This window comes from Telopea speciosissima, chromosome 1 (assembly GCF_018873765.1).
Source record: "Telopea speciosissima isolate NSW1024214 ecotype Mountain lineage chromosome 1, Tspe_v1, whole genome shotgun sequence".
Lineage (NCBI taxonomy): Eukaryota > Viridiplantae > Streptophyta > Magnoliopsida > Proteales > Proteaceae > Telopea > Telopea speciosissima.
The window spans coordinates 34,930,244-34,951,668 of record NC_057916.1 but is presented as its reverse complement, the minus strand read 5'-3'; the positions used below and the strand labels follow the sequence as shown (position 1 = coordinate 34,951,668).

The 21,425-nt window shown below is 39.6% G+C and overlaps 1 protein-coding gene across 2 annotated transcripts; it reads right to left on the bottom strand.

The window, feature by feature from the left end:
- Positions 1-461: 461 nt before the first annotated feature.
- Positions 462-20,833, bottom strand: LOC122639531 (serine/threonine-protein kinase STY13-like). Of its 2 annotated transcripts, none has more exons than XM_043832397.1 (6): positions 20,418-20,833; positions 2,957-3,078; positions 2,530-2,738; positions 2,265-2,439; positions 2,018-2,152; positions 462-866 (listed from the first exon to the last, which is right to left on the bottom strand). In XM_043832397.1, exons 1-6 carry the CDS (start codon positions 20,743-20,745, stop codon positions 660-662), a joined length of 1,176 nt encoding a protein of 391 aa, XP_043688332.1. In that variant the 5' UTR covers positions 20,746-20,833; the 3' UTR covers positions 462-659. The 2 variants fall into 2 exon arrangements, with proteins under 2 accessions (XP_043688332.1, XP_043688338.1); XM_043832403.1 differs by having other exon boundaries at positions 462-871; positions 2,023-2,152.
- Positions 20,834-21,425: the final 592 nt, after the last annotated feature.

Sequence of the window (21,425 nt, the reverse complement as noted above, 5' to 3'; positions counted from 1 at the left end):
CTTCTCTTTCATTATAACAAAATAAACCACCACACCATTTAATGAGATTACATGATGGTAAGGCCATCCCATAGCTTGTCAGACATTAACTTTAATGAAAAACACAGAAATTCACATTTCTCCAGACCTTGTATGATCCTACTTATACTGAAATACCAAAGGCTCCGTTTGATTGCAAAGGAAATACAAATATTATCTTGAGAAGTGAAATATATATTACAAAAAATGCATATTTCACTTCACTTCCCCTTCTTTCATTTCCCTTTCATTTTTTCCAAATTGAACCAAATTGTTATAATAAGATGGATCGATCTAGGTTGTATCTTTTACACTTTTACAATTTTAAGTTTGACCTAATACAAAGCATTGCGGCAGGTACAACAGAAATCACTTTCTAACCAATTTGATAATGAACCCCCACCCCAAAAACAAAAAAAAAAAACAATTAATACAGAAGGCTGCAAACTCATCAAATTTTCAATGATCATATATGTTCATGAGCGACCGAATCTTATAGTCTATACACAATGAGAGCCTAATTGGTAAGCTAGCAATTTGAGATTTTGAATAGCTACTTTCATGACAAGGCAAACCATCAGGAGAATTGCTCAACTGCCCTATTGCTCCTTTACCAACACATGAGAAAAGAGAGAAGAGAGTCAAGGACCACGAGCAGGGCTAAAGCAGAAACAACCATGATTCTGGTCTTCGGGTATCATGCCTCCTCCCTTGCTTGTATCAATTGCTTCTAACAACTTCACCACTTCATCCATGTCAGGGCGTTTTTCTGCATTTGCATCCCAACATTTTCGCATGATATTGGCCAATGAGCTTGGGCAACATCTAGGGATTTCTGGCCGTAAATTCTGTCAAAGACACATCAATAAATTTAACATTCAAGCGTATATCAACTTTATAATGCGAATAGACCATGAAAAACCAATAATATCTACTCTACTGTAACAAACTTCAATAAGTATTGCAAGAACGTGGAAAGAAAAGCATAACATTACATCTTTTCGATAATTGAAATACAAATAGTGAGGTAGAACAAACCAAGGCACTCCTTGGATGGTACAAAGAGAAGATAATGGATTCTTTATTTTATCCAGTAGGTAAATTGTATCTATCAAAATTTGTAAACTGCAAATCCTATTGTATATATTGTCAACCAAGATATTTCACAATTTATGGAAATTAGGCCAGCCAGGACCTGCTTACGCTTCTCTATTAAGTATGACCCCTAAAACCCAAACAACAATCATAACATTGTTAAACAGGGAAATTCCCCTTACACAGCCTCACTTAGGGGATTCCTAAATAAATCCACCATTTTGAGCCTTGTGGACAAATGATGTAGCAATTCTGACCATATAACAAAGAGGGTGTAGTCCACGGACTAGTCACATGTCAAATTTTAGAGCCCTAACTTGATCAAATATCCTTCTACGTATTGACATCCATCCCCAATCCCCATGTATGTCCATCCACGCCTACAATACTCCAACCACTACTGTTCACTCTCTCATAATCCTGATTTTCAAATCTCTATATTGCCACTTGGAAAACTATTGGCTGAAACTCAACATGTGAGCAAAGAACCTATGGGTTTACATGTTTCACATAATTTGGGTCCCATCTAATTTGTCACGTGGCAGATTTTAGGGTCATTTAGGTAACGCTTCCTAAGTGAACAATGTAGGAACCCTTACCCTATTAAATAATAAGGCAACCATTGCTCAAGGAATTAGCACTCCTTTAAGCAAAATACATCAATTAAACATGTTCCAAGCAGCTGGGTTCTATCACAAACATAAAATACTAAAGAATTCTCTTGACTAAGGTAAGGAATTGTCTTATATGTATACCTTAATACATCAATTAAACATGTTCCAAGCAGCTGGGTTCTATCACAAACATAAAATACTAAAGAATTCTCTTGACTAAGGTAAGGAATTGTCTTATATGTATACCTTTATGCATGATGCTTGTGAATTTAAAGGTAAAGATATATTACCTGCTGAACCACTGCAGATGAGACTTCGGAAAAACTAAGATCAGCATATGGCATGTCACAACAATATGTCTCCCATAAGCATATACCAAAGCTATAGACATCACATCTTCTATTATAAGGCTTACCATCGAGTACCTATAGAGAACAGTGTGTAAGAATTCTTCAAGTAACAAAAAAAATAATAATTACAACTTTTCCTATATCATATCATATGGACATCACATTTTATGTTACAAGTCGTGAGTACCTCCGGGGCCATATACCCAAGGGTGCCAGTTTCAGTAGTCATGTCCCTTGGATTTTGAGCTTCAACACGAGCAACACCAAAATCTGCGATTTTTAGATTTCTATCAGCATCTAGCAACATATTTTCAGTCTTAACATCCCTATGTACAATCTTCTTGGAATGTAGGTAGCTCAAACTGCAAATCAAACGACAAACATTAGTCTCCATTTTTCATAAACTCATTCTGATAACTTTTGAATTCATGTCAAAGGAAACTGGCACTAACCCTCGAGAGAGGTCTAAAGCAAGTTGAATTACAATTTTAAGGGCAAGTTTCTTTTTCCTATTTCTTATTAAAAATTGCTTTAATGTCCCTCCTGGAAGATACTCCACAACAACACAACAAGCTCTAGAAGGAAGAGAATTATGAGAGTCACTTGCAGCATTCTGTGAAGGAATCTTAAGATTTGAAGTTCCCATTGAAGCTCCAACAAACTGTAAGAAAGACTGTGTGATTAGTGCACTGAGCTTTTAACCCATACAATGTGTAAAAGTAACTGCTTGCTGCACTCTTTTGAGCATAAAAAAGAGTGATTTCTTCTAAAGAGTAAATAAAAGAATGTTAACTTGTAGGTTGATTAACATACAACAAGAAGATTTAACCAAAGCAGTTTTACGAATCGGATCATGCTTATTGCATACAGGAACATTACCTTTGTAACATTCAGATGGTCAAGTTTGTGCCACACAGCAACCTCTTGTAGAAATGTTGCCCGAAGACTAGCAATTTCAGCTGTTGTGGCGATAGCATCCTCTCCCCAATTCAATATCTTCACTATAACATTGAACATAACACCAAGTAATATGAAGCAGTGAGTAATCAATTAAGTAATTGTACTTTAAGCTGCGCAATGAAGAAAAATAATTGAATTGCACACTGGATTCTTAATGTATGAATCCCAATCCAAGGAAAGGGGATACTAGCAATCATTCTAAGAACCATTAAGAGAAGCAAGGATTTATACACATCTTTCAATACCTAAACTAATGCATTGTGAAAATCTTATATACTCCCCCCCCCCCCCATCCAGCAAGATAGTCCTGCCTGTTTTCTGACCATCCCAAATTGTTCATCCATTAAACAATTAAAGTAATAGGGTACAGACATTACAAGACAAGCGGTGTATTTTGCTTCACATTCAATGCTGAAAATTTAGTCAACCCAAACAAGCAAAATAAAGAAATGCTACTTTGAAGAATATAAAAGTACCACCAAACTATCTAACACTTAGTTCATTAAATTGAACTTTGTTTTTACACAATGATGACCTCCTGAAATTTTATAGTGGAACCAGAAAATGGCATAACTGTCATTCTTATGTGATACAGTTCAGAAGAACAAGACGAACAGCAGCAAACCAAGCTATCAGTGGGATTAGGTTGGACCAAGAATAGACTAATAGGTTTGATTTTGAGTGCCTAATGGGTTAAACGGGTCACGAGCTTACAATTTTTGGGGGTTCTATTATAATGGACCAATTCTGTGAGTTCAAATATTAGATTATTAAGGCCTATACCAGATTAGTGTTAGTTCCTATTTTAGCAAGTTGTACTCTTTATTTTAGTAGTGTTTCTAGAAGGCTGGACAAGTGTCCTACATTCCAATCCCTACTTTCTATTTTGTTAAAGTTCTAGAATAGTTTCTATTTTGAAGAAGACTTTAGTTATAAGAGATTCTCCCTACCATACATAGGGATTTCCTATTTTGCTTATTTCTGTGAAGTTATAAATAGAGGAGGGATTTATACCCACCCGAACAATTTGAGAAACATTAGCCTTGAGATTGTTTGACTTCTGTGAGAGACAGAGCATCGTTCTGTGGGATTCAAAGCTGCTCTACTATGGGATGCAATGGGGAAAGTTTGGTGGGGTGCCAAAGTTGAGTTGGTGGGATTCCTTCTATACAGTTAGGTGAGAGGCCTAGCATATCCTTCCTTCCTTTTATCTTCTCTTATTTTCTTCTAGTTTCTATTCCTATACTGTAATCGTACTTTTTTCCTTAGTTTTTATTTTCATTCCTCTACTTTCTATTTTGTTTACACTTGATATTTCTACACATTAGTTGTCATTTCCCTATGGTTACTAATAATGAATTCCAGTTTCAGCAAGTTACTACTTTGGTAATCTCCGACTATACTCAATTTTACCGTCGGATCTGGTACAAACTTAAAGGTTTTCTCATCCTTAGATGATGTCTTTTAAGTTTTAACCCTAACCTTAGGTGATTAGAATACCCATTGCTTGATATTAGAGCTATGGAGGGACAACAAAGCCACTATGTTAATGGGACGACATAGAGGGTTGCTGAATTCTACCTTTGATTGAAGGATGATCATACGCATCTTATTTGGCATCACTACGAAACTCATGGACGAGCTTTTTCCAAGGTGGGGAGAGTTGATGCAATTCAGAAGAATCATAAGATCAACACCAAACCATGCTATCGGTTGGGTTAGATTGGACCAAGAATGGACCAATAGGATTAGTTTTGAGCGCCCAATGCGTTATATGGGTCATAGGCTTATTACTATTGAGTTTTATATTGAGATGGGCCAATTCTATATGCTCAAATATTCTATTTTTAAGATCTATACGGGATTAGTGTTAGTTTCTACTTTAGTAAGTTGTATTCTTTATTTTAGAAGTGTTTCTAGAAGGCTGGACAGGTGTCCTACATTCCAGACTTCCAGTCACCGGTGAAGTTCCAAAATAGTCTCTATTTTGACGACTTTAAGTTGTAAGAGTTTCTCCCTACCATATATATGAGTTTCCTATTTTACTTATTTCCATGAAGTTATAAATAAAGAGGAGGGAATTACACCCACCCAAACAATTTGAGAAATAAATTAGACTCGAGCTTGTTTGAGTTTTGTGAGGACAAAGCATGGTTATGTGGGATTCAAAACTGCTCTAATGAGGGCTGCAGTTGGGATACCTTAGTGAGATGCCAAGGTGGGAGTTGGTGGGATTTGATGCAGATACACTACCTTGGACTGACCCAAACCCAGTGGGGTATCCAAATGGAGATGGAGATGAACCGGGTCCAGTTTGAGTATCGGATCTAGTAGGATATTAGGAATTTATTTTATTTAGGTAGATAATATATTATTCAGTCAATTTTAGAAAGTGGGATACGTTTGCAAGTGTCAGAGTTTTAGGAATCTTAGGAGATTGTTTCCTTGTTAAAGTTTGTTTCTAAGTTTACTAGGTTTCCTTTGTTAGTTGGGTTTTCTCCTGTTAGGATGAAATTTTAGATTGAATAGAATGGAATAGTTGATTGTGGTTTGAGTAGCCTCCGGGCTGTGTGCGAGCTATCTCCTCCCCCCCCCCCCTCTAAATTTGAACACAAAAGAGTCCATGGCCAGGTTTGTAATTAAAAGGAATCTTAAAGGGTTACCAAGGCAGACCAAAGAAAGGATATGATGGGTAAAATAAAATTAAAGAATCGGAATCTACTTGGAACAAATAAAATTTAAGGGGATGATAAGAGAGAAAGACGGGTATTATAGGGAACTAAAAAACAAAATAGGAAACATAGAGGAACCATGACAGGGAGGGGAATACTTGGAAGAACAATATAATAGGAGTTTAAAAGGAATAAAGGAGGACAGGGGTATTATGGGAATTAATAGGAAATAAAACAGAAAAAAAGAAAAAGAGGTAGTGGAGTCAACTCGCACAAGAGGAGGGGTATTGCGGTCAATCGGAAAAAAAACACAAGGGGAAGGGGTATACAAGTTACCGACAGTGGTGGTCTTCCTATAGGAGTCTACATGATGTAGATCACAAGTCCATATGTACCCGCAGGAACAAGCCCCAAAACCAGCCCAGCAAGGTTGTGGATTCGACTGCTGTGAGAAGCAACCTGGTCTGATGATGTGACAAGTTTTTGTTGGTTCGATGGAGCATCTGTTAGAAGTCATGTAATAGGGGTAGTTTAGGAACTAGTTCTATTACTAGTTGCCTTATTATGTAATTCTGTTTTTCTTCTTTATTTCCCTTACACCTTCCTAGGGAGGTGGATGTAATTCTCTATTAGTTATGATTGAATGAATATATGGTGTATGGAGAAGCCTCTCCAACACAATCGATTACAGCCTAATATTCTCTTCTCTCTTCTCTTGCTAACTTCTTCCTCCTCCAACGTCTTTCTTCTCCCTTCCTATTTCCTAAACCTAGAATCTAACTTGGTATCAGAGCAGGCTCAAGGTTTGAGAGTCGTGTTCAGTCCCTGTTTTCATTCTTTCTCTTCTCTTTGAAATCCTTTGTGTCTAAGGATTCCAAAGAGGAGATTTCTGTGTACAGCTTTGCTTAAAGAATATGGAATAGGCTCATTCTAGCCTCTTTTGATGATTGAAGGATCTACTTGAGACCTTTTGAAGCTTCTTTGGAGATTTGGATCTCCCACAGCTGCTGCTCCAAGTTCCGCCAGTCTCAGTTTCAGGTTGCAGCTGCTGCCATTCTCGGATTCCTTTTGTGTCTTGGTTTGGCCCACTTGCATCACCCAAGGACACTTATGAGAGTGGATATGATCTCCCTTGCTGATTGAAGAAGCTATATGAGCAGTTTTGCTCCTTGTGTGGGATCCTCTGTTCTGCCCAGGTAAACCCGAGAGTGTTTACTTCCTTTTTTCTTGCTTCGAGCTGTAGTTTGATGCTCCCTTGGTTGAGGGATGTGTATGCACGGCCTTTGTGAGGCTTTTTTACTTGTTTGACGCTATTACTACACCTTGCAAGCCTTTGTGAGGCCTCTTCTTAGGGACTGCCTACTGGACTACTGTTGTTATGCACTAGAAGTGCTTGATTTAAGTCCTCTTAGAAATTTGCTGCTAGGACTGCTTCGGCAGTGTGCTATCCTAGGCTGCTTATTGGACTTCTTGCTTGTTTGGGTTGAGTGTGTACTCCCCACTTGCCTTTGGTGATCTCGTTTATTGTTGGTATCCATCATGAATGATTCAGATACATCTGTGCTTGGTACTGCTGATTCACAGCCACCACACTGTTGTCCCTCAGTTGGCTTATGAGAGTACTCATCAACAGATTTCTTTTGTGAAGCTTAATGGTACTAATTACCTAGATTGGTCACATTCTATGAGACTTTTGCTAAGGAGTAAGGGGAAACTTGGATATATCACAGGTTCTATCAAGGCTCCCACAGCTGGTTCACCTACTTTGGATAAATGGGAGACTAAAAATTCTACAGTTATGACATGGTTGATCTTCTCCATGAAGCTCGAGATTGGGAGAAGATTTATAAGGAAGGAAACTGCCAAAGCTATTTGGGATAATGTCTCTGTGGCCTTTGACAGAGTAGGTGACACTCCCAAGGTCTATCAGCTCCATCAAAGAATCCACTCATTGAAACAGGGTGACAGCACTATTTCTGAGTACTACAGTGCGTTCCTTAGTCTTGTGGAAGAGTATGATCACTACAGAGACCTTCATTTGACCAACCCAGAGGATGAAGCCAAGGTGTATCTGACTCTTGAAAAAGAGCGTGTCTTCTCTTTGCTTGGTGGTCTGAACTCTGACTATGACAGTTAGACTCCAGCTGTTAGGCCGGTCTCCCCTTCCCTCTCTTAGTGAAGTCTGTAGTTACTTACAGAGTGAAGAGACCAGGCGACTTACTATGGCACCACCACCAGCATCATCTGAGAGGTCAGCCCTCAATTCTAGTTCTGTTCGAGACACCCATGGAGGTGGTAGAGGCCCCCTAACCGTGAGGAAGCTAGTACTATGGAGACAGTTGGTGCCAGTGGAGTTGGGCGAGACAGATTTAAATGTGATCATTGTGGACGCACTGGACACACCAAGGATAGGTGTTGGTCTCTCCATGGTTGTCCTCCTGGTATGCGTGGTCGTGGTGGCACACTTTCCCTTCAGCTGAAGGCATCTTGAAGCCTGGTGGAGTGTGCATGTACACTTCCTCTTCCAAATCACCATGAAGGAAGGCATTCTTCACACCCAACTGATATAAAGGCCAATCTTTATTGGCAGCCAAGGATAAAAGAACTCTTATCGAGTTATGCTTGGCCACCAACCTTGCTTTGTATCTCTAAATACTGCCATCAGATTTATACTTGATTGTATAGACCCATCTGCATCCAACTGGGACACGTCCCTTGGGGAGGTCAACAAGTTGCCAAGTACCATTCTTCTCAAGTGCCATCATCTCCTCAGACATGGCTTGTCTCCACTTTGGGTCAGACATAACATCAATGACATTCTTGGGAATGGAAGCAGTAGAGAGAGCAGTAATAAAGGCAAGTGGGGAAGCTTATCTATCTCTCTATAACTCGGCCAGATATCTCTTATGCAGTGGGAGTTGTCAGCCAATTCATGCATGCTCCCAAGAGTGGCCATTTGGATGTTGTGTATCGCATTCTGAGGTATTTGAAGTCCTCTCCAGGGAAAGGATTGTTGTATGCAAGGCACAACCACTTGAGAGTGGAAGGTTTCACAGATGCCGATTGGGCTGGTTCCATTACAGACAGGAGATCTATCTCCGGCTATTGTACCTTTGTGGGAGGTAACTTAGTCACATGGAGTAGTAAGAAACAGCATGTTGTGGCCAGATCTAGTGCCGAGGCAGAATTTAGAGCTATGGCACATAGAGTGTGGGAGCTCATCTGGCTGAAAAGACTGGTTCAGGAACTGGGATTTGACACTGAAGGACCCATGAGATTGTACTGTGACAACAAGGCTGCCATCAGTATCGCTCACAACCCCGTTCAACATGACCGGACTAAGCACATTAAGGTTGATAGGCATTTCATTAAGAGAAGATAGACTCTGGCTGTATTTGTACTCCTTTTGTGAAGACTGGTGATCAACTGGCAGACATCTTCACCAAAGCTCTTGGCTCTCCTCAATTTAGCTCTTTCCTAAGCAAGCTGGGAATGCATCATATATATTCTCCAGCTTGAGGGGGAGTGTTAGAAGTCATGTAATAGAGGTAGTTTAGGAACTAGTTCTATTACTAGTTGCCTTATTATGTAATTCTGTTTTTCTACTTTATTTCCCTTATACCTCCCTAGGGAGGTGGATGTAATTCTCTATTAGTTATGATTGAATGAATATATGGTGTATGGAGAAGCCTCTCCAACACAATCGATTACAGCCTAATATTCTCTTCTCTCTTCTCTCTTCTCTCTTCTCTTGCTATCTTCTTCCTCCTCCAACTTCTTTCTTCTCCCTTCCTATTTCCTAAACCTAGAATCTAACTGCATCACCTAAGGCAGCCCCAGCCCAGAGAGAAGCATGAAGAAAGAACAAAAACAGACTTCAAAAATTAAATAAAAGTAACTGTTCACATGAACAGTACCCCGAACTACTGTTCGCGTGAACAGTGTTATGATCCATAAGCCTTGTATGGAGAAGGAAATCCAAGCAAATAGAGATTCTGTGGGCCCCACTAAAGATAGCAAGACAAAACAGATTTTATTGCTGCCTAATAGTTTCTAATTTTATTTAGTTTCTATTTTAGTGTTCTTCCTTCTGTTTTAGAAGGCTAATATATAAAGCTTTAGTAGTTTCTAATTCTAGTTAGTTTATATTTTCAATAAGTTGCCATTGTCACTAGTTGCTAGGTTTAGCAGTTTCTTATTTCCTACTTTCTATTTTCAGTTAGTTTCTATTTTAGGAAGTTTCTTTTTTCAACCTTCTATTTTGTAAGCTTGCCTAAGCTATTACTAGGTCCGCTACTGTAAGGAATGATAAGTTTTAGAGAAAAGAATATTTTGGCCTTGTTGCTGTCGGTTAAGGGAGAAATTCCATGTTTCAACCATAGTTATCAAGGCGGGAAGGCGACCATGGCATTTTAGAGGGTGAAAAAACAAGGCGACACCGTCATGGCGGCAAGGCGTCCAAGGCGTCCAAGGCATCCAAGGAGTCTGGACGCCATGGCGACGCCCTGGCGACACCTTGGTAACTATGGTTTCAACTTTCAACAGCTAGGATAGCTGTGGGTGAGAGACCCAGGGTGAAAAGCCCATTCCCCTACCCCCCCCCTTCTCTTCTATATCCCTTTCTTCCTCTTCTTCTTATCCCTTTTATGTTCTTCTTTATATGTAACAGAAAAGTAGCAATACAAAAAAAAGAGTTGCAGTTTTAATTTGTTCTTTTCATTATATCGATCCTACTGCAATCGATCTCCCGCTGGTTTCCCTGGTTCGAGGTCCACTCTTGCATTATTTGGTATCAGAGCTAAGGAGAGGCGGCTCAAGATCGACGGTTGTTGCATTCTACTTGAAGATTCATCATGCAAGTCAAATTCAGCATCTCTACCAAACTCGAGGCCGAGTTTTTTCAAGAAGGGGAGAGCTGATGTAGATCACAAGTCAACTGCATCAGGATTCCTTCTCCACAGTTAGGTGAAAGGCCTAGCATATCCTTCCTCCCTCCCTCCTATCTTCGTCTAGTTTCTATTCCTATACTCTCAACTTACTTTGTTCCTTATTTGCTATTTTCATTCACCTACTTTCTATTTTGTTTACACTTGGTATTTCTACACATTAGTTCTCGTTCCCCTGTGGTCACTAATTCTGATTCCAGTTTCAGCAAGTTACTAATTCGGTAATCTCCTACTATACTCAATTTTGGCCGTTGAATCTTGTTCAAACTTAAAGGGTTTATTCTCTTTCCCTGTTAACCCACTCAACCAAAATTCTGGGGATGCAGTTGCTCTAGCCTGGTTAGACAAACATGACCCACTTTAGAGGCCCAAACCAAGAATCAGTCCAACCCGGGTTTTTTGGTCCAACAAGGGTTGGAAGTAGTTTAGTTATTCTTCAAGTCTTTTATTTGTTTTGAGTTGAATAGGTAGGACAGATAAGAGTTCGATTACAAGTTATTTTTCATTTTTCTTGAGTCTAGCTATGAGTCTTAGTGTTTTACATCTCTAAATAATGGCATTGCTTGTAACCGATGGACAGAGAATTGAATAGAAATTTGGTTGGGCTTGCCCTATGTAAGTGTGTGATGAATGGGTGATCCCCTATCTACCCTGCAACTCTGAGACTCTATTTCAGGCTCCTCTCTCTAACCGGCCCTCCACCAATTTAAATTTGGTATCAGAGCCTAAGTTCCCCACCTTTCTTCCCATCAATCTTTCACTTCCCTCTGCTAAGTACCCGTTACTGTCTTTTTTTCCCTGAGTAATTCACCCCAGCAGTACACCCTTCCCCAATCCCCTCCCTTTTGACTCCCGAAGTACACCCATGATGTAGATCGATGGTGATTGAGAGCAATCAAAAATAATGTCCAGGTTCATTCCCCCCCCCCCCCCAACCATCGACCCAGCATATTTAGGAGATTACTTTTAGATTTTCTGTGGGACCCATGCCAGCTTGTGTTAGAGAAAGAAGCATAGTTGTCACGGCGTCTAGGTGACCCAAGGCGTTGGAGAGGGTAAAAAAACCAGGGCGACACCAATTAGGCAACCAAGGAGTCTGCCTAGGTGCCCAAGTCGACCAAGGCGACACCTTGACAACTATGGAAAGAAGCCGCCAAGAAGCCATATTGAGTGAGATTTTCTGGTAGGCCTAGCTCCTTAGAGATGTGGTAGTTTCCTATAATTTAGGACCTTACTTGTATTTCTTATCTAGTCCTCGCGTGGGAGATTAAAGATTAGTTTCTATTTTGGAGGGATTTCTTTCTTGTAAAGGTAGTTACTGGTTTAGGACTCTTTCTATTTCGTTAATTAACTATATCTACTTGTATTTAGTTTCTAAATAGGATAATGACCAGGATTCCTATCCACGCAAGAAAGAAACTAAGTTTGGCTATTATAAATAAAACAGGTGCTATATTCAGTCTCCAACGATTTGAATAAAAAGATGTTTATATTGGTTTCGACCAAAAGCCTGCGAGATGCAGTGGGGAGGATGAGATGCCTATACCTGTGAGTGGGTGAGAGACCCGGAGAGAGTGGGATACTCAATCCAATCCTATCATTCTTCTCTATTTTCTATTTTATTTTAATTATTTTTTTTTTTAAATTTCTCTGCAAATCTGAGATCATCAAGGTTTCAAACTACTGCTGGGATTCATTAATTCAATAGAAGATTTCATGCAACCATAGTTGCTGATTGAAGAAAGACTCAAAATACCCATGTGGATGCTGTTGTTCATTGAAGAGTTTACGATCCTCCTGTAGAATTGGTTGTAGCCTAGCTATTCTACATTATTTGGTATCAGAGCCAAATTGGACAACAGGTGGAATTGTCAATTGTTGAGCTCAACTTCCCAATGAAGGCCGATCATGCAAGGCTGATTTCATAACTCCACTAGACTCGTGGACAAGATTTGTTTCAAGATGGGGAGAGCTGTTGTAAATCACAGGTCCATGTGTAGCTGCAGGAACAAGGACCCAAGAGGGCCAAGACCAGCCCAGTATCGTTGCGTGATTCAACTGCTGTGGGAGACAGCCTGGTCTGCTGATGTGGTGGGTTTTTGTTGGTGTGATGGAGCATCTCTATCAAACTCGTAGACGAGGTTTTTTTTTTCAAGATGGGGGAGTTGATGTTGATCGATGCTGGTTGAGAGCAATCAATAATAATATGTCCAGGTTCATTCCCCCCCCCCCCAAATCGACCCAGCATATCTAGGAGGTTATTTTTAGATTTTCTGTGGGACCCATGCCAGCTTGCGTTAGAGAAAGATGCTGCCAATAAGCCATATTGCGTGAGAAAATTTCTGGTGGGCCCAGCTGCTTAGAGATGTGGTAGTTTCCTATAATTTAGGACCGTAGTTGTATTTCTTATCTAGTCCTTGCGTGGGAGACTAACAGATAGTTTCTATTTTGGAGGGATTTCTTTCTCGTAAAGGTAGTTACTGGTTTAGGATTCTTTCTATTTCGTTAATTAACTATATTTACTTGTATTTAGTTTCTAAATAGGATAATGACCAGGATTCCTTTCCAAGCATAGTTACCAAGGCGTCGCCATGGCGTCCAGGCAGTTTTACAGGGTCTTGGCGATTGGACGCCTTACAGTATGTCACAAAGGCGAGCGCCTTACAAACCAAGGCGTCGCCTTAAGTGCCTTAGGACGCCTTTATTGCTGGTCGGTCGCCTTGGGCCCTTTTTTTTAGACTCCTTTTTTTATGGCTTTTAAGTTATTCTAATTGACAAAATTTCACTGGTTTTATGTTTTTGGTTCCATGCTCTGAGAAGCATGGAATCATATGTTACAACAACAAAAAAAAACACAAAACCTAAAGTAAACTTGTAAAGACCAAAATACAAAAATCGATTCACTTACCCTTTTCACGGTTTCACCGTCACGTCTTCAAGCGTCAAGACCAAAATCCAACAGAAAAAAGAAGAGAATCTGAGAAAGAGAAAAGGAGAAGAAGAAGCAGCGGCATCTTCCTCAGACCCTCTCGGCTCTCAGTCCCCATCCTCCACCGACGTCCGGCGACATCTCCAGCCTTGACGGTAAGTATTGTGCTTTATTTTTTTTTCTTTCTTCCTTCTAAACCCTTTTCTTCTAAGTTCTAAACCCCTTTGGCCCTTTCTATCCTCTCCAGTCTCCACCGGCAACATCTCCAGCCTTGACGGTAAGTATTGTGCTTTATTTATTTTATTTTTTTTTCTTTTTCCTTCTAAACCCTTTTCTTCCAAGTTCTAAACCCTTTCTAACCTCTCCAGTCTCCACCCCCACCGGCTACATCTCCAACCTCCACCGGCTTCAGGTGACATCTCCTGCCCCCACCGGTAAGTATTGTACTGTTGTGCCTTCTTTTCTTCTTTTTTTTCTTCTTCCAAACCCTTTTCTTCTAACCATCTCTCTATTTCTTTTGCAGCGGCACCGGCTGTCTTCCTTTACTCCAGCGACATCTTCAGTTCTTCTCTTTCCGGTTTCTGTTCTTCAATTCTTCTCTTTCATGCCTGATTCTTCCGTTCTTCTCTTCGTCATTAGTCTAATCAGTGATCACTTCCAAATTTCTTTTTTTTCTGATTTTCTTTTCATTTTTTTGTGCTTCTTATATGCCTTTTGTTTGTAACTTTGTAGTTTCTATTCGTTAGTTTTTTGAGTTTCAAATTTCAATGGTGTATTATTTATTATTCAATAGGGGTAAGTATAATAATTTAACAGCCTTTTATTCTTTATATTTAATAATTTATAATGTTGTTTCATATTTATATGCTATATTGCTATGATAATATGATGAACTTAGTTTGTTAATTTGTTTTTTTTATGAATATCTTGCTTTGGTTTGACTCTTTAATATTTATTTAGCAAAAAAGTAGAATTATATAATTTTTCATATGCAATTTGTGCCAAATAAAATGTTTATATAAAAAAAAAAAAAAAAGAACACTAGAACGCCTTGTTCGCTAAGGCGACGCCTTACGGCCATGGTACTAAATCTCGTTTTGTTTCGGTGTTTCGGTCTGACCGAAATTTCCGAGATACCGAAATTTCGTCGAAATATGATATTTTTCTGTGGGCGTAAAATGCCAAAAATGACCGAGATTTCCGAAATTTTCGAAACGAGATTACCGAAATATTCGAAATATTGCATTTTTTCATATCGGACTTGCATTTCGTTTCGGACAGGTCGAGATACTCAAAATATTCGATATCTCGACCGAAATTTCGCGAGTTTTAGTACTATGCTTATGGCTGCCCTAACGCCAAGGCGACTCCTTGCTGCCGCCCTATCACCAAGGCACTTGGGAAGGACCTCAAACGCCATGGTCACCTTGCCGCCTCGAGACCTATGGTTTCCACGCAAGGAAGAAACTCAGTTTGGCTATTATAAATAAACAGGGGCTATATTCAGCCTCCAACGATTTGAATAAAAAGATATTTATGCTGGTTTAGACCAAAAGCCTGTCAAATGCAGTGGGGAGGGTGAGATGCCTATACCTGTGAGTGGGTGAGAGATCCGGAGTGGGATACTTGATCCAACCGTATCCTCCTCCTCTATTTTCTATTGTCTTCTTTGTTTCTGTTCTGTTTTTTTTATTATGCAAATCTGCGATCAACCAAGGTTCCAACCTACTGCTGGAATTCATTAATTCAATAGAAGATTTCATGCTATCATAGTTGCTGATTGAAGAAAGACTCAAAACACCCATGTGGATGCTGCTGTTCATTGAAGAGTTTACGATCCTCCTGTAGAATTGGTTGTAGCCTTGCTATTCTGCATTAACCCATCCCTGTGATTCCCACAGGAAGCCCCCAAACCTGCTGCCTCATTTAAAACCTATGGATAGCCTTCCCTCCCCTTTGTGACCCCATTCGAACCTTCCCCTCCTTTTAGGGTTCCACCGAATTAAGAAAAATAAAGAAAGGAAAAAAGAGAAAGCGAGAGACAAATATCATGAGAGGAAAAAAAAGTGCACACCTAGTTCCAGAACTCTCACCGCAAATTGACTGCAGCATCAAGCTCTCCTTTGAAGTTGCAGTCCTCTTGTTAAAGTTGAAGACCAAGTCAAAGTCGAGGTCGAACTCCTGCTGTTGGTTCCTAAGTTCCGTGCTGATCTCCTCAAATTTCTCCGCTGATTGTCCACTGGTAGAAGTCGAGTTAATCTTTCACCTTTCCAAATGATAAGTCCTCACCAATTGGGTCCATTGTTGATTTCAAACACTGCCGCTGCTACTCTCACTCTCTAGAGGTCGAAGACGGCCCAAAATATCCCCGCAAGATAAGTCTTACTCTCTTAACGTCTAGTGCTACTCTCTCACTGTCTCTCTGCCGCTGCTTTTTCTTTTTCTTTTTTTTTGAGGGGGTGGATTCAATGGGTTTTTAATTGAAAAGACTAACTAATAGTCTTTAGACTACTACTTAGGAATTGAAAAGACTAACTAATAGTCCTACGAATAAGAAAAGGCTCATAATCATGCCTTGGAATACAAAAAGACAAGTACTAAAAACTAGGAGATACTCTAGTGGCTTCCTAGCAAGGCCACTAGATGCACATCAGCAGAACCGCAGGGCCAGAAATGCCCTGGCCAGCCTAGGCCGAGATTTATGTGCTGGGCTTGGGCATGGGCTTGGGCATGGGCCTGCATAAGTATTTTTTGAAGAGTAGGCATGCTGGCCTATTGGCTGGTGGATGCCCTGCATCACAGATAGAAGCTTCCTGCATTTTGCTTATTTCCATGAAGAAATAATTAAAGAGGGGATCATACCCACCCGAATGAGTTGAGAAACAATTTAGCCTTAACCTTGTTTGAGTTCTGTGAGAGAGAGCATGGTTCTGTGGGATTCGGAATTGCTCTATTGTGGGCTGCCAAGGTTGGAGTTAGTGGGATTCCTTCTCCACAGTTAGGTGAGAGGCCGAGCATATTTTCATTAACCTACTTTCTATTTTGTCTAAACTTGCTATTTGTACACATTAGTTGTTGTTTCCCCATGGGTACTAATCTGCAATTCCAGTTTCAACAAGTTTTTAATTTGGTGATCTCCTACTATACTCAATTTTGATTGTTGGATCTGGTTCAAACTTTAAGGGTTTATTCTCCTTCCCTGTTAACCCACTCAACCATAATTCTGACCACATCAAACTTGTCTTTTCTCTGTTTAATTAAACCTCAGTTGCTGGTTTTGGCTCCTACTTCCTTCGATTCTGAATTTACATGAGGTTTTCTAACCCTAATCCTTAGCTGAATAAAATACCCCATTATTATGCCCTTGAGGGGTAGAAGCAGTGTTTTATAACTTTGTTGACCCAAGCAACCCATTATGCCATGTTGGACCAACTAACAAACCAAGTTTTCACCAAAATGTCAATTAATAAGATTTTTATGACCTGCAAAACCTCAAAATGTTCATGGAATTCTCAACTCTTTTGAGATCTGTAATATTTTCCTTAATTAGTTGTGCAAATTTTGCATTTTTAGGCCAAATTGGAGGTTGTCACCCTAGTGAGGCTGAACGGCCTGAACCCAAAGTTATTCAAAAGCTTAAGGTTGATAAAGGTTTCAATCTTGTTGAAGTGGTTAAGAAGAAAATTCCAGCAATGCTAGTTGCTGGGATCATGGAAAGAAGGCCCAAAAAAGATTACTCCTTATCATCAAAGATGTAAGAGTTTCAGTGTTCGTCAAATAACTTGTCCTCAACGATGTCAAAAATTAAGTCAGCGAACTAGACTCTAGCAAGATGACATTACCTTTATCATTGGCTTCAGCCTGTCAAGAGCAGAGAAGACGAAGATATTCCGAAGCTTGATGTCACAGTGGATGAAGCCCTTTTCGTGAATGCAACGAAGCCCATGAGAATTGACCTCGTGTAATGCACTCCATCAGATTTCTTCACCAGGTATGCTAGAATACCTCTGGAGGTGTACTCGAAGAAAAAAGAAAAAAAAGGGCGTACCCAGTGCACGAGGTGTACTCCAAGACCACATTGTAAATTTGCCAACTGTTTTCGATTTATTGTCTCCGAGACAACGAATGATTTGTGGGAAATCATTGTGATAGGTTAGAATGTCTCTCCCTTTGAAGTGAAGAACACTCAGAAATCGAAGCTGATTTCACCGCCATCAACTGAGGCAGATCCACCGCACTGCAATCTCCCACCAGAATCGCCAAATTCACAGAGCAAAAGTTCTGCCGGCTGACGGATTTTCCTCTCTTCCACTCCATCGAAGAGATTAGAAGAAATTATGAAGGATCAGAGGCGAGGCTTTGCTTTCGTTTTTGGGTTGTCCTTGTTCTCTTCTTATTCATCCATTCCTCGGTTTTGCTTTGCTTGGTTGCTTGCGTTGACACAAAAAACCCAATTTCTTAACGTCTTTGCAGTGGGGTTGCAGTGGTGAGCAGGGAGAGAGGGTGTAACAGCGATGGAGAGAGTAGGATTGTAATAGCAACGGATTGAACAACTAAGATGAAAAGAGGGAGATTCGACAGTCAATAAAGTGGAAGCATAGGGAGGCGTGAGAGATTCCATCCCACCCCGTCGGTTAGGAGAATATTTTCCTATTAAGGAATTAACAGTCACCTTAAACTAGCATGACTTCTGCCTCCCACAGTACAGACAGGCTGATAGGGTGTTAATGAACATTCATTTCCTAGAGGGGGTGAAGAGAGAAAGAATTACCTAAGATTTCTCAAGACTCTGAACCAAAGTCAGAAATTAAAGGCATGCAATTGTTAGGTCTCTTTTTTTTATTTTTGTTGTTAAAGTCTACCAAGTGGTGTTGTAAGGTGTACATGACCATATGTATCGTGGGGGTACATATGTGACATGTACACTTATTTATATAGCTTGTGTCAGTTTTGGTTTCCCTCTATTAGTAGTTTAGTTAAGGTAAGTTGGTTACTTTCTTTATAGGTCAGTCTCCTAATTGGAGTCTATTGTTAGTTTTCTATTCTAGGATGTAAGTCTTTTTATATATATTACTAAGAGGTGAGCCTTGAAACCTCACCCGATTTTGCCTTTCTCTCATCTCTCACGCAACTTGCTCTTCTCTCTCACAGGTCTCTCTTCTATTCTACCTCTTCTTCTTCTCCTCCTCTGATCCAGGGTTTTCTAACATGGTATCAGAGCTATAACCAGTTGCCGGTTTGAGAGTCGTTTTTAGTTTTCTAGATTCGTTTGGTTTCAATGAAGATTCTTGTATGATGAAGCATGTGCCTATCAATTTGCAGCTGCTACTGCTATTGAGAGTGATCAAGTATTTCTACTGTTCCTGAACAAGGGTTTCGTATATTGAGACGATTGAAAATATACTACTATCGTTTGTAGACTGAAGGTTGTTCTGCTGCTAGGTTCCGCTAAGTATTTCTTTGATCTGATTCGATAGCAACACCACTAATCTTGTTGCTGCTAAGTGCTTCAATACGTGCTATGGTTGAATTGATTTGCTGATCTTGAATCGATTTTGCAGCCATACTTTCACTGCTTCGTGCTTGGATGGAGAATTTATGGGTTACCGCCTAGCGGTTTGCATCTGGAAAGGTATTGGTTCTCGATAGCGAGGCTGTCGGTCCTGGTTGAAGATAGTTCTCCCCCTTGCCACACTGCCATTGCTTGTTAATACTTGAAATCTTGTTAATTAGCTTTTAGTTAGAGTTGGTTTCCTTGTTGGCCGATTCTATAGTGGGTAGTTTTTCCTAATTTGCTGGGATTGCACGTTGGAAGGGTTATGAGAGGTGTAGTAGGTAGTCTAGGTTGTTGTGGGTAGAGAGATTATTTCCTAATTTTTTTGGATTGTATTTCAACGTAGGGATTAAAAAGTTGGATGAGTATTTAATGAAATAAAATTATTGGAAGGGGAGCTTTTGAACCCAACCAACACGTAAGTTTTCTTGAGGCCAGGTTTCCTCTATTAAACCAATTTCTATCCTTTTTTTTTTATCTTTTCCTTTGACTCTTATTCAAGATAGGTATGACTACAAAGAGTAGTTCTTCCCAGTTTGTACCACATGAATTATTTCAATTTCATGCCATTTGCACTTGACAAAGTTTGCATTTCATATGACTCAACGTTTCTCAACGACATTTGTATGCTAATCTTCTAGGCACTTTAAACATGCAATGCAAGAACTAATGCCGAAACTACTAAGCTTTTTGTTCTCCATACATAACAAGTTGATGTCTATGATACCAAATCATGACCCATAAACAGCTTATAGTGTCTAAACAAAGGCACTTTCTATGATGAAAATTGTCTAACAGAAGTTAAAACCTGACAATTCCATGTATAATACCAAGGATGGGGTAAAGGAGGAAGCACGGCATGCTTACTTAACATATAATTAGAATTTGAATAAAACTCACATATAAACAATTTCTTGACCACTACCTCAGAACATTCTCACATAGAACCTATAAGATCTCAGATATTCAAGCATGCAAATTAATTTTCTTACAGAGAAATCCTGAGGCAGATTTCAGCCTCAAAGAATTACACCAAGTTACTAAGGAAGCAGTTAACAGGCTACAGATTGATATGGAATTCCTTAATCCCAGAAAGTAAATGCTAACCACAATACCACATTAATACGTAGCAGCAGATACACATAGTAAGACATCCACAAAAAATAATGATAAGAAAGAAAAAGGAGGAGCATACAAATTCTGTTACCAGAAATCAGTTTTTTAAATAATCCAACTTAAACGCACTGAATTTAGATGGAAGGGAGAAAATCATATTTACCAGCAACATCCTGACTATCATAAACGCCCCGGTAGACAGTACCATAAGTCCCATGAGCTACAACATATCTTATATTCAATTTAGATAAATCAATTTCCCACTCTTCCTTTGGCTTCGGTGAAAGCTGTTCCCTCGACCACACCCTGCTAAGGTGCTTCTCCAGCTGCAAATCTAAGCTCTTCAAATCTATCCTATCCGCTCTTAAAAATATATCTTTGTTACTAATATTTCCAACACCCGTCACCTTCGAACCCAAGCCTCCCTCCTGAACATTAACCTTCTCAGCTGTCTCAACCCTTCCCTCTTCTTCAACAGTCTTCAAATCCATCGTTATGAATTCTAACTGAAATAAAAGAAATACCCCCAAAAAAAAACAGAAGGAGAAAGCACAATTACCAGAGAAAAACCTTCAAGAAAAGGGGGCTGGGGGGGATCTCTATCAATTGCAGCCAAGGTGACAAAACTACGAATAGTCTTTCATCCTAAAAAGACCAGACTCAATGAAATTCTGAAATTTTCACAATAATTAAAATCAAATTTATATCAACGCCCGGTAAGGTTAACACCCAAATCAGCCAAAAAAAATTATGAATTTTTCTTTTAAATATTCAACCTTTTCCCTTAAATTCTTTGTAGAACCTTACAACAAAAACTCTCACTGGGTCAAGCATCCATCGATCAAAAATCAGAAACACATTGAATCCCCAATATCAAAATCCCAGTTCGAGTCCCAATTCCCTCAAATATTGACCTAGCAATTACACACGAGTAGAACGATCAAAGCACCAGAAGAAAGAAGGGAAAGGGGGAATAAATCGATTCAGTTTGTCTCAGAACATACTGATCCTGATTACTACTCCCCAATATCGACCTAAGGCCCAAAATGAAGAATTGTAAACACTGACAAATAAGAAAACAAGGACCAACCACCACCCCAAAAGAGAAAAAAAAAAAAAAAAAAAAAAGAAAAGAAAAAAACACTAGATCTTGACCTTTAGAAGTCCCAAA